This window comes from Emydura macquarii, unplaced genomic scaffold (genome assembly GCF_026122565.2).
Source record: "Emydura macquarii macquarii isolate MOO-44397 ecotype Brisbane River unplaced genomic scaffold, CSIRO-AGI_Emac_v2 contig_67, whole genome shotgun sequence".
Lineage (NCBI taxonomy): Eukaryota > Metazoa > Chordata > Testudines > Chelidae > Emydura > Emydura macquarii.
In genome coordinates, this window is record NW_027130204.1 from 10,061,977 (window position 1) to 10,074,567 (window position 12,591).

At 39.0% G+C, this 12,591-nt stretch overlaps 1 protein-coding gene across 2 annotated transcripts in view; it reads right to left on the reverse strand.

Moving 5' to 3' along the window:
- KCNMA1 (potassium calcium-activated channel subfamily M alpha 1) overlaps positions 1-12,591 on the reverse strand; it is a 708,266-nt gene that overhangs the window by 108,911 nt on the left and 586,764 nt on the right. For both annotated transcript variants that reach the window (XM_067539508.1, XM_067539518.1), the window contains exon 18: positions 11,237-11,313. In XM_067539508.1, the coding sequence (XP_067395609.1) occupies positions 11,237-11,313 (77 nt within the window). The remainder of the gene's footprint in view (positions 1-11,236; positions 11,314-12,591) is intronic.

The window sequence follows — 12,591 nt, forward strand, 5'->3', positions numbered from 1 at the left end:
CACAGACATGGAACAGCATGTGTTGGTGTTAAAACTTACAGGCACGTAAACTGGTGGAGCAATCATTAACAGAGACAGAAGAAAGTGGGAAGGCTCTCTCAAGGGTGTCCATGTTACTATGTACACTGCCTGACATGCAAGAGCAGTCACGCTCAGAGCGTCCGCAATCAAAACAACATGCCAGTTTCATTCTCTTGTAGATGGACATCTTGGCTATAACCATATGTTGGATGGGAGGAGAGGAAGAGTAGCAGGTTAATGGCAAGGTTATATATATATAACAAGGCAGCTGGAAGGTAACTTAAGGGATTTAATACAGGCCTTAGTTTATGTTTAACAGTCTTGACCCAGGAAAAAAATGCAAATTGATTATTGATAACAGTTTGGCTGCACATCAAAAGATAAATTATTCTTTATATTCTCCCTAAATTTTATAGGGTGACCACAGACATAGGGAAGAATTGCTAATTACAGTCAGATTTTTGGATTAAAAAAAGAACATAGTCAACGCAGAAAATCCTAAAATCATTTTTTTCCCCTGGCACAATTAACACAGCTGGGCCAAAAAGAGAGAGAAAAATTTAAAGATATTAATCAATCAGATAATTTGGACCTACATTGCTTGTGGCAAACATCAAAGTTATTTTTTAAAAAATGGACAGAGAGCCTCACAAAAGTGCTAATAGTTTCTCAGTATTAAACAGTGCCTGAGAAATAACATGTTACTAGAGAGTTACAAGATGCCTTCACAAAACTTCCTGAAAGATTTAGTAAGTTTACATTATGCCTTCAGGAACTGAAATTGACTCTCGACAGAATACCAAAATTTGTCCATATTAGAGATGCAGCTAATAATGGCCAATATAATATGCTTGACATTAAAGTCAGTTCACAAATAAGGCATCACCAAAAGCACACAGAACATTGGTCCATTGGAACATGCTGAACCAATCATTGGCATATTTTCTGTTCCAAGTGGAACTGTGATTGAACATCACAACTGTCTTCAGATGTCAATCCAGAAGGCAGATAAATAAATCCTTACTTAGAAACCAACTCAGAAAGATGGGTTAGGATCAGAAAAATCCATTTGTTCTTTTAAGTAGGGCAACGGACCCAAAAGGGTGACACTGCCTTTGATGTGTATTTGACACAAATGTAAAATATGTTTAATTTTAAAATTACTTGAAAAATTATTGCCCAATTTTACCTTATTCACAATTAAATTCGGATCTGAAGATGAAAATAAATGCCACTTGAAAATAGTTTCAGATGTTGCACTGAACCATCATTGTTGGTAATGCCTTAGCATGAACTGGCTTAGTTATACTGCCACTTAAACAGAACACTTCAAGCCAAAAACAAAATCTTCAAATATAAAAGTGGCCTAATGTTTCTTTGGCCTGTAGCTTCCCTTTATGTGACAGTGGTGGTGGTATTTAAATTATTTCCCCTCAGTTTTGCCATTTTTGAATGCTACAGTCACCAGGAAAGAGGGATGTATATATCTCTCAAATGGGTCAAGTCCTGTTCTAAGGCCTTTGTGACTTGCCATACAGTATATTTGTCAAGCAAGGGTAACATGATTGTGGAAAACAGGCATTGAGGGAGATGAATGAGTGATCTCTTCAGCAGTTGACTCCATTCGTCTAAAACTTTAATTACACTTCTAGTGGCGTGTTCTTTTAGCATCTTTGTCAAGTTATCTTAGAGCTGTTCAGAAAGTCATCATGCAGCATCAGGCCCGTTCAGTGCATGGTACATCATTCCTCAGAGCTTGGCTTTTAGCATAAGGGGTTCCACTGCAGCTTTTGATGCATACAAATTTAGACAACACCGAAAATTCAAAACAGCATTTGGTTCATCCATGTTTCACTCTCCTAACTCTCCCCAACACATACTTCTAAAACTAAAAGTTGGGGACCAAGGAGGAGACATTTGCTTATAAACTGTTTAGATGTTTCCATTACATCTCTTTTTATTTTATTATTTTGTTTCTCACTCTAACAATATGTGGAATTTCATAGAAAAAAGATCAAGGGTGTTTGTCAATAGGTGAGGGAAAAAGGAAGACTCGTTTTGGGTTTAAAATCCAGCTGTTTTGAAGGATTTTTTTCTAATCAAATGCTGTAGCGAAACACAGTATCTGAAAATTCCGTAATGCTAGGTTGTTGGTTAGTAACAGTCCCTGGTTTTCAGTTAATCATAGCCATATTTTGTCAACAGAATATAATAGGATATGACACATTTATTGAAACAAAAAATATCATTGTTAAGGACAGGGAAGGATGGGAAGGAAAACTTTGGGAACCATTTTAATCAGGCTTAAACCAATGAAGTGGACAATTTAAACCCTCCTATTCAATAAGGGAAAGTTTGTAAGGTACATCTTAAAATCCATGCCTTTCAGGGACTGTTTTTAACTATTATTGTTGGTTATTCTGGAGACCATGCATCATTTTTGATATTTCATATTGTTAACATGCAGAAAACAGGCTTTAACCTGGCAATAAATGTAACAGAAAGGACTTGCTATAAGGCTTTAAACCAGTATATAAACAATCAAATATTAAAGCAATACATTTTGTAAAGAAAACATGCTGTAACTCTTCATTCCTGTGACACAGTCATTTTACATTCATACCAAATACAATATTGAAATAAATTTAAATTAAAACATGGAATATTAGTAAGGATGATTAGTGAGAAGATCAAAGACAAGACAGAAATGATTAAAGATGGTTCAGCCACATACATACTGTTTCCTGTTAAACCTCCATAAATATTAATAAAAAATGGTAATCAGCAGGGAATAAGGGGCTTTTTTATACAGCCTTTTGGATGGATGCTAAATTCATATGATACCTGTAGCAGCTGCATAAAAATGCAATCATTCTCTACCATACTCTTGTAGAAATTATCAGGATGCAGAATGGAACTGTTATTTGCAGTTCTGGTGAAAATAAAAACAGAACATAAAACAACTTAATTTCCTATTTTGGGTTCTTGAAGAACAAATGGATAAAAGGGAATGGAAGCCCCCTCTGCTTGGCATAATCCCCCCTTAAGCCTAAAAAGAAAAATAAAACAAAGAAGAAGTTCCTATGTATCTGAAATCATGCCAGTGAAATTTGTTTTTTGCTAATAAAACAAAATGTAGCTGTTCCACTGCCACAGAAACCATTTGATAAGAGCAGCACACTAACACAAGATTTGTAAGCTATTTGGAAAAAATGTTTACAAAGCTTTAAAAAACCTACCAAAATTTTAGATTCCAAATCTCAGTTTTCATTTATTTTATAATTTTAAAATCAACATGAATGTTTTTATTGCAGTTTTTAAACAGCTCAACATTCTTCATTTTTACTTTGGAGGAGAAAGCTGAGCATGTAGCATTCTGGCAACACCTTATTTTCTGATCACAAAGTCCCCCAAGCCCTGTCAAAATGTCTAGAAGAAAGTACCTACGATTGTCTGAATGAGATGTCATTTAAAATTCACAAGCAGTAATGGAGAATATTTCCAGGCACAAAAGAAAGCAAGGAAAATTGCCGATAGTTCTTTATCAGGGGCGTGCTCAGGGATTTAGATGTGACTACTTTTGGAGGGACACTTTAAACGCCGGCCCCACCTGGTGACCCCAGGCTCAGCTGTCTCCCCCACCCTCCTGACCCCCCACTTCCTCCCCAGGCTTCCCACACATCCCCTAGTGCCCTCAGGCCCCACTGCCTCCTCCCGCATTGTCCTGAGCTCCCTTCTGCACACCCCAAGCAGGCTCCAAACATTTACTGGAGGCTGCATGTGAGGAAGGGACAGGACTCAGATGGCTTCCCCAGGCCCCCTCTGGCAGAGCTGTGCTGTCAGTACAGTTTCCCTGCTCTGGGTGCCTTCTAGTGGGGCTTAGCGGGAGCGCTAGCCAGTGCCTTTCCCAGGCACTTCCCTTTAATGCATTCATCCCAACTCACACCTTGGCAGAAAGGGGGGAGGACAGGTTTGGGAATCCTGGGGTTGGGGGCCAAGGCAGAAGCTGGGGGAAGTGGCAGGGATAATTATTGGGGCACCCGTGTCCCTGCTTGCCCCCCCTTTATGCATGCCCCAGTTCTTTATATAAGTTGTCAAATAACAGTTCCTTTGCTAGAGGAAGCAAGACAAAGTACCCCTTCTTCTCTGCTGATTGCTTTTTTTTTTTTTTTTGTATGTTTTTGTTACCATACAGTCTTCCTGATCTCACTGCAGCACCCATCAGTAATAGTAGCTTTACTCATGGACCTCAATGGTATCAAAAAGTAGATCTATGAGGACATCTAGTGGATCTCTATCAAACAGCAGCTGGTTAAGGAGAATCTGGACTGGAAGCCACTTGATTGGCAGTGAGTAAAAAAGCGCCCAACTACCATTGAGATTGAAATGGATACAATATCATTTCAATTCATCAAGTTCTCGTGATCCACAGCAAGTAAAACGACAACAAAGGGGAACTTTACAAAGAAATTATGGTATAAAGCAACTAGCAGCATTAAAGGAAGTCCATATTGATTTGATTGCCTTTTGGTGATGTTGGTTAACATCATCAGTCTAAAAAATTGAAAGGGCTTCCCACAGCACAATTTCAGATTTCTTAAAAATACAGCAGCATGTCAGACTGGTGACAATTGATTTTCCCTTAACAAAACAGGCAAAGCTAGCTCTCCGTCATTTCACTGTGTTCCAGGGCAATTTCAAGACACCAAATGCAACCTGCAAGCTGTTTTGCAAGTTTTACAAAGTTCTGACTTTAACTAATGTCAGTCATAGGCAATATTTTAGCTGTTTCCTGAAATTCACAAGGTGTTCTAGTTTTTCAGCCAAAACCCCGTGAGCAGCAGGTGAAGTGAGTGGACAATCTGCACATTCTACTGTATTTCAGTAACTTTAAAAAAGACTTGCAGGTTTTGAATGAATGACATTTTTATAGACCAATTCATTTTTATTTTCATATGTCTTCATGATCCCTCCTTCATTATATTTTAGGGGACACTCAGCCTATGTGTTCTTAATACTTCCTCCATTCATTTCTAAGTGGGCTGAAACTACTAGAAGAACTAAGGCAAAGTTGTATATTTATTTTTTTTAAATATTCTCATTTGAATCTTCTCTTTCAGCTTGAGGTGAATTATACTCAGAAAAGTGGCTATGTAAAAATGGATTCTTCTTCTCAATATCTCTGTTCACTGTGGCTTTGGTCTTCCAAACAGGACTCAACCTAGCCCTCTTTTTCTTGGAACAATTTTGTGTCTGTGAAAAATTATGCTTAGCATGAATTGTGTGCACTAATATTAGTAGTTAGATGGCAATCAATCCAATCTGCATTTTCGAGACTTTAGGATCATATTGTGCCTCTTGCATCATCAGCTAAACAGTCACTTAAATTCTGATGGCAGAATCTTTATTATTGGTGATGATGTCCATTACAGAAAGAATACAGATTGAATCTGAGTTTCTGTATGGCATTTGGTAGGAGGAAAGTAAGAAAAAAATAGTCTTATCTTGTAAAATAGGGACAAATTTTATATGGAAAAATTGAGAAATAATAAACAAACCCCCCATTTTGACATTTTTACAGTTTCACTTTTCTGAATATAACCTCACTTTTAAACCTATTAATTTTTTCTTAATAGTCCAGATACTGCTAATTGGCCTCTACTGGATCAAAGATTATTGCAGTAGGAATTGGACATTTGTTTTCAAATCCTGCTGTGCTGAATATGGGAATTGAAATTAAAAACAAAACGGGCCTGCATAGTTCCCCTGTCCCTATCAGACCACAGCCTTTAGCTGATGTCAGGGCAAGACCCTGAGGTTGCTGGGTTAGGTCCTAGAGTTGCTAATGTCAGCAATAAAATTGCCATACAGAGTACTAAATTTCTGGGTCTTAATCCTGGAAAGGGTGTGCATGGAGGGGTGCTGGAATAATGTTTATAAGGGGGGTGCTGAGAGTCACTGAACCAAATTGTAAACCCTGTATACGATGGAAACCACTTCAAACCAGAGGGTGAGGCAGCACCCCCAGCACCGTTAGTTCCAGCACCTATTTGTGCATGTAAAAATCACTTATAAAATATATGTCCAAGAATAAGGAGGAAAGTTTTATTTGGCTGAACTGTAAATTGTTAATATGCAAGGGGTCAATTCTGCCACCCCGATGGTCTCAAATAAGCAGGCTGGTGAACTTGGCTCCTGAACTATTTAGTGTGTTGTTCAGCACCTTATGAGGAGTGATAGATTCCTATTCCCTAAATCTACCTCCCACCAATAAATGGCATAGACTGATTGGCTAACACGGTGATGTTATTCCCAGATGTACTGCCTTTCCTGGATGCACTAGGGCCTTGTGTTTCTATGTGATTGTACAGTACCTAGCACAAGAAGGCCAGCATCTTTTACTATCATAAAACAAATTAACAGTTATATTTTGGGGAATGGTTAAAAAAAATAAAAGAAAAAAAAGGGAGCCTCACAGGTTTGGAGTAGCCACAGCTAAAATGAGCGGTTACTAGGCTCTCAATGGTACCACTGTGGCTCATTATACCCTTGAGCTATCTAATTCTTGTCCCTGAAACCTTTTGGGAACAATTTAGTTATACTGAGACGCTCTCAATAGTCCTATAAGTATGGTAGCAATACCCCACCGCATCCCCACTGTATTTTCTTTGGAGTGCCTGTACATGAAAGCACTGCAAATGTAAACTATTCTTCACCTCCCAAATGCTGTATTTGTTTTAACTACTATGACCATGTGTGTACAAAGAAATGGCTGATGACTGAGGGCCTCCATAGATACTGTAGAATTAAAAATGCTGTGGCTCAGATTCAGATGAAAGTGGTCTATAAAGTTCATACTGGGTCTATAATAAGCCTCACAGTTATGCAACTGAAAGCATAATTGGGCCATACACATGTACCATTAATTTTACAGCAACAGAAATTTCATAGACTAGGTAAAATAATTACCACTTTAGCCACTTCTGTCCAGTTAAGAATAGGCTTAGGTTTATGCATCAGAAATTGATCACACACTTAATTCATTGCCTGGCTTTTTTTTTTTTTTTTTTTTTTTTTTGGGGGGGGGGGGGAGAGGTGGGGGAGGGAAGGGACAGTGGGGGATTGCTGTATGCCCCTTCTGTCATGAAGTGAAGCTGAGCAGCAGAGGATACATAGTACAAGTCCTTGAATACAAGCCCGACAATGAATTCCACTTAACCAGGCAGACAATGCTATGGTGGTAATTATTCCACCCTAACTGGCATCCCTAAAAAGTAATGAGAAATCCAAAGTCATTTAAAGGAAATGCCATTGTCCACGCTTCATTTTCCACTGGGGATAAAAAATAAGATTGGGAAGAAAATGGGAAGGAAAGGGGGCAGGAGGAAACTGCTGTATTTTCTTCAATGTCGCCCTGATCCGCGTGGGTGTAAAGGATGAGAAAGGTGGGGGTATGACGTCACTGCTACATGCAACATAAATATTAAACAAAAGAACCAAAATACTAAACAAAACAAACAAACAAACAAAAAAAAAAAAAAAAAAAACCTCTGCTAGAGAAAGACAGGTTGGACCGCACTCTGGGCTACAGGGAACCCGTTTTTACTCACAATAGATCACTATCAGTGTGCAGTTAAAATATAGTAGGGACCGTGTTCCAAGGCAGCAAGAGGAAAAATAAATCAAAAATGTGTCAATTTTTACAGGTTACAACACATTCCTTTAAAACATCAACGTACACACGATCTGTCCCTCAGGGGTTCAAACCCCACCCTTTGCAGCAAGCGGCTGGAAAAAAGGTATAGAGAATTAGACAAGAATTGTTATACAGAATGAAAGAACAGAAAGGGATTAGAGATTTCATCCCAGCGTAGCTGCATTTAATATATATGCATATATACACAATTTGGCCCTTTGCTGAAAAGCTACAATGAAATTAAATAAGAAAGAAATTGAAAATGTAAGGTAAATACACCACAAAATTATCAATGGTTTGAATAGAATCTCTATATTTCTTTCTGGACAATGTGACATGAACATTTACAGATTATTCAGGCAGTAAGGAGTGGAGGGAGAAGGATGGATAGCTGAAAACTGTGAAAGGAAAGCATAGTTACTTTAATTATCCCTTGCCTTGTGGAGATGCATAGTTCTTACTTGAATTATTAATACTAGGCCTAACAGGTTTGGACAAATGGCTATGTAGGTCAGGCTCACTTATAAACCCTGACAATACCACAGTTAATATTAAGACAATATCTAAAGGGACATGAAACCTCAGATGCATTATTAAAGAACATGGCTTTCAACTGTCCCAGGAAGCTGTAAGTAATTAATGCCATAATAATTAAGATTTCCATGTAAAGAAGACATTCCTTCACATTTCATTCACCTGTACATGCTGATAGTTTTATCTTCGTCCCTTCATTTCATCTTACATGTCATCTGCACTCCACTATCTCTAATTTTGATTATGTTGCTCATTAATTTAAAAAGTATATCAGAACGGTTTGCAATGTCATCAGAAATTAAGTTGACAGCCAAGCCCCACACTTTAGAAGGAAATGTTTTGTTTTAAATTCTGCTTTGTTTTAGCTATACTGTATTTTTAAGACAAACAATTTGGGCACCACACAAATGGAGAGAATGGCTAAGATGTTCTAAAATGCTGAGTGATTTTGTGGGCCAAATTTGTGAAACCTTAAAGGAGTCGGATTTTCAGACACAGCTGAGCATCTTCCCTCTAAAAAAATCAGACCCTTTTAAAATGTCTCAACGTTGGGCATCCAAAAATTGATAGACTAAAAATCACTAGTCACCTTTGAAAACCTTAGTCTGTATGATTCACTGATTGACAGGACTTTAAAAATAAAGCTATTGAATTATTGCTAATAGTTATAACCATACAGCTGTGTAAGCTGCAAACAGCTATTCTGAACGTGTACGTGTGTGCGCACACGCCTATCCATGCGCATGTGAGAGAGAGAGAGAACCCAAACCAAGAAAACATTCTGAGGAAATATCAGATTTTGCCATCATTGCCTTCCTCCCTCTCCTCCCCCCCACCTGACTTGGAAGATTACCATCTTGGTGTTCAGTGCTCAGTGTGGTGGCTTTGACAGGCTCCTTCTTCAGCCTCACTAACTCCATCATTTCATTCCACATCTGTCCAACACCCTTTCATGCACTGGACTGATGTGTGTGACCATGTCGTTGGGAGCATTTCCTAGTGCTGCTTGCAGAGGCTGTCATTCTAGCCCTGATGTGGCCTTACTGCTGTTTTATACGGTCTTAGTTGGTCTCTTTCCAAGCAGTTTTCTTCTCCCTGGCTTCCCAAAATTGAACATTTTATTCTGTTTCATGCTTCTGCCCTTTATATTGTAGTTGCTAGCTCCTATACTGCAATGTATTCAAATTAAATATGGTACAACTATGTGGGTCTTGCATCCAAATGATACCAAGTCTCTTGGAGAATTTGATAGAAGTCCGCATGCATGTACACAGCATGGTATTACAGGTATAAAAGATTGGGGGTGGGGGAGACAAAAATACATAAAGGACAGGGGAGGCAAGAACAGCTTCACTATGCTGGTTACATGTTTCCCCTTCCCTAGTGTTTTGGGAAATCTTGAAAAAAAAATTAGCTGTGTGTGTTATAAGAACCTGCAGGCAGTTTTAACTTGCCTGACCAGAACTTGACCTCATTGACCTTGGCAGCAGTTCCAGGGTTACATTCTCATATGGATAAGCTGTTACTGAATAATTTTTTTCAATATGTTAGGCAAATGCATGCATTCCTTCCACATCAAGCATGCATATCTTCGATTTCCATGTACTTGGCATTCACTGTGGCCATTGGGCTACCATTCTCCATTAAAGTCTCAGCTCCTCTGTCTATTACACTACCTTAAGGAAACGATGCAGAAACCTTGTTCTCCATGATTGTGTCTTTTTTTGGGAGAGAAGAGGAAGGTTGCCCTTAAGAACTCTAATGGTATTGTTTTTCCCTTCAAAGAATTTCATTTTCTGGTTTAGACTGAATATAAGCACGCCCTCTTCCTGGTGTGTGAAGGTCCAAGTTTAGCCCTTTCTTCCAAATTTCAGATTGTAGAGGGAGAACAGCAATCAGTAGGCCTCAGGCATGGGCAGACACTGCTGAAACAGTCCAACCCACCTTTCTTGTGAGCCTAAGCAGGATCTCTGCACTTCATGTGCTTTTTAATGGCAGAAGATCATCTAAACCATGTAAAGTGTACACATGATATTCAAATATCCACTGAGAGAAGGAATCCCCATGCCCATGTTTGAAATCTATCCTGCAAATATTTCATGGGTCAAATCCATCTCCAGGCCATTGTGTGGGCAAGTGGTTTGTGTAGATTGACAGCAGAAAGTCCAACAAAATTAAAGAGCCAGATATATTCATGCATAAAGATAAAGACAAAACAAAAATAGATCTCAACTCCAATGTTCAGTTCTCCCTGCACTCACAAATCTCCCACTGACATCAATCACAGTTCTATAATGTGGGTAAAGCAGATGATAAACACTGAAGTCTGCTGAACACATCTGAAAGCAGAATTTTGTCCTATTTAGAGGGACCAGTCCTTCATTTCTTCTGCACAGAGAACTCCCATTGACTTTGGGACTTCCTATGCAGAATGATAGCAGGATGGAGCCTATGGGACCCAGTGTAATATTTTATTTCAGCACTGTTACATAGCTCACTGTTGTTGCTTATCTTCTTAATTTAGCTGTTAAATTATGTTATACAAGGCCCAAGCTCTGCCATTATGCCCCACACAAGCCCATTGCAAGTAATGGATTTTAATAGGGTTAAGTCACGGCTAAATTTGGCCCCGTGTGGATAAGTTTGTTCATCAACTCAGATTCAGAAACCTCTCACCCCCCACAAATAAATGACATGGGCACAGATTCCTCTTGATTTAATTATCAGAACTTTGTTAACTTTAGACACAAACAGGCATTTTAATGAAGCTGCAGGTGTGAGTGAGTGGTGTGAAATTTAATTTTAAAAATATTCATATGTCAGAATTACAAATGACATTTAACTGGATAGCCGTGTATTTATTTCCTACCCTCTCTGCACCACCGTGTAAAACACATAAATTCATTTAAAGAGATTCCTTAAGGCTGAGCAGTTCTTGGAGTGAGAGAGACAGGGGGGAAGGGAGGGAGAAGAAATATTACTTACGCCGTTTGCAGCCACATTTTTTTATCCTTTTGGGATCCGTGATGTCATCATGACAGGCCTTGCAGTAGAAAAATGCCCTAGAGAGACAGAACGGAAAAACTGACACATTTCTTAATCCACACAAATGAAATTAGTCCCACATTTCCTCCTGCTACATTGCCAAATTAATGAAACATGCCAGCACTAATTTCCTTTAATCTTTGGAAAGGTTTAGACATTTAAAGGAGGAAATGTTTGCTGCAAGACCATTAATTTCAAACACAAGACTATGAGTCAAGTTAGTGCTTCTTTTAATAAACTTTCATTTGAAAAATAATTAGGAGAAGGGTTGATAAATATGACACAATGGATCAGATCATTTGCTTTTCATCTTTGAAAGAAGCATCCGATGAGTCTCATCATCTAGGCACATATGACATGAGTTCACTGTTCTTGACCTGAAAGTCACTAATTCAAAGCCCTGTGATTTCTGAGAAGGACAGCTAAGGATTTAGGGCCAAGTTTTCAGTCTAGCCTCCACCGAGCCTCCATATGGGTGGGTGCAATCAGAGATTTCAATGTCATTGTGACCTAAATTGGGGGCAATAATATCATACGTGCAATTATTTGCACCTGTAAAAATGGAAGCCGGTCTGAAAATTGGGCTCTTAAAAAGCAGTGAATAAACATGGGGACTTGCAGTCATCTTGGTTCAGACTTTTTTCCCTTTGCCATCAGGGTTCAATTAGAGTAGAATCACACTGGTTTTGACTGCATAAAACACTCTTGGCAAAAATCCCTAAGCAAACAAAACTATATAATTCACCAGATGACCTGCCTAACTCTCTGTCTATTTAGGCTTTTACATATTGCCTGTTACTCTGGTATCAAAGAGCTGACTGTGAGGTGAAGGGTGCAGAATGCAGGGCGAGGAAGGATAAGGGTGCGATAAAACTTTACATTTCATTAAAATAAAATGATGTTTTAATAAACATGAATCAAACTGCCCACAGGAGATTTCACATGCCTGTCAAGTCAGCATGTCACAGACTACTGCTGTGACATATGCACATCTCATGGAGATCACACAGCTAGCCTCTGACTGAGCCAGCTGGGCTACTATAACATACGTGTATTTTTGCTGGCACGACAAATGGGCATACCAGCGCTTCAGCATCTGCCAAACTTTCCCCATTGTCTGCCTCCTCTGACCCAAACTCCTCTCTACAAATTCAGGCTGATGGAAATGAGGGGTGACTTGAGGCCACACCACAGGCCTTGCAGGTAATACTGCTCTTGCACTTGAGGGGGCTTGAAGGTTCCAGAAGCATGGGAGGCCATGGGAACAGAAGAACCTACAATCCTGGGGTGCTGGA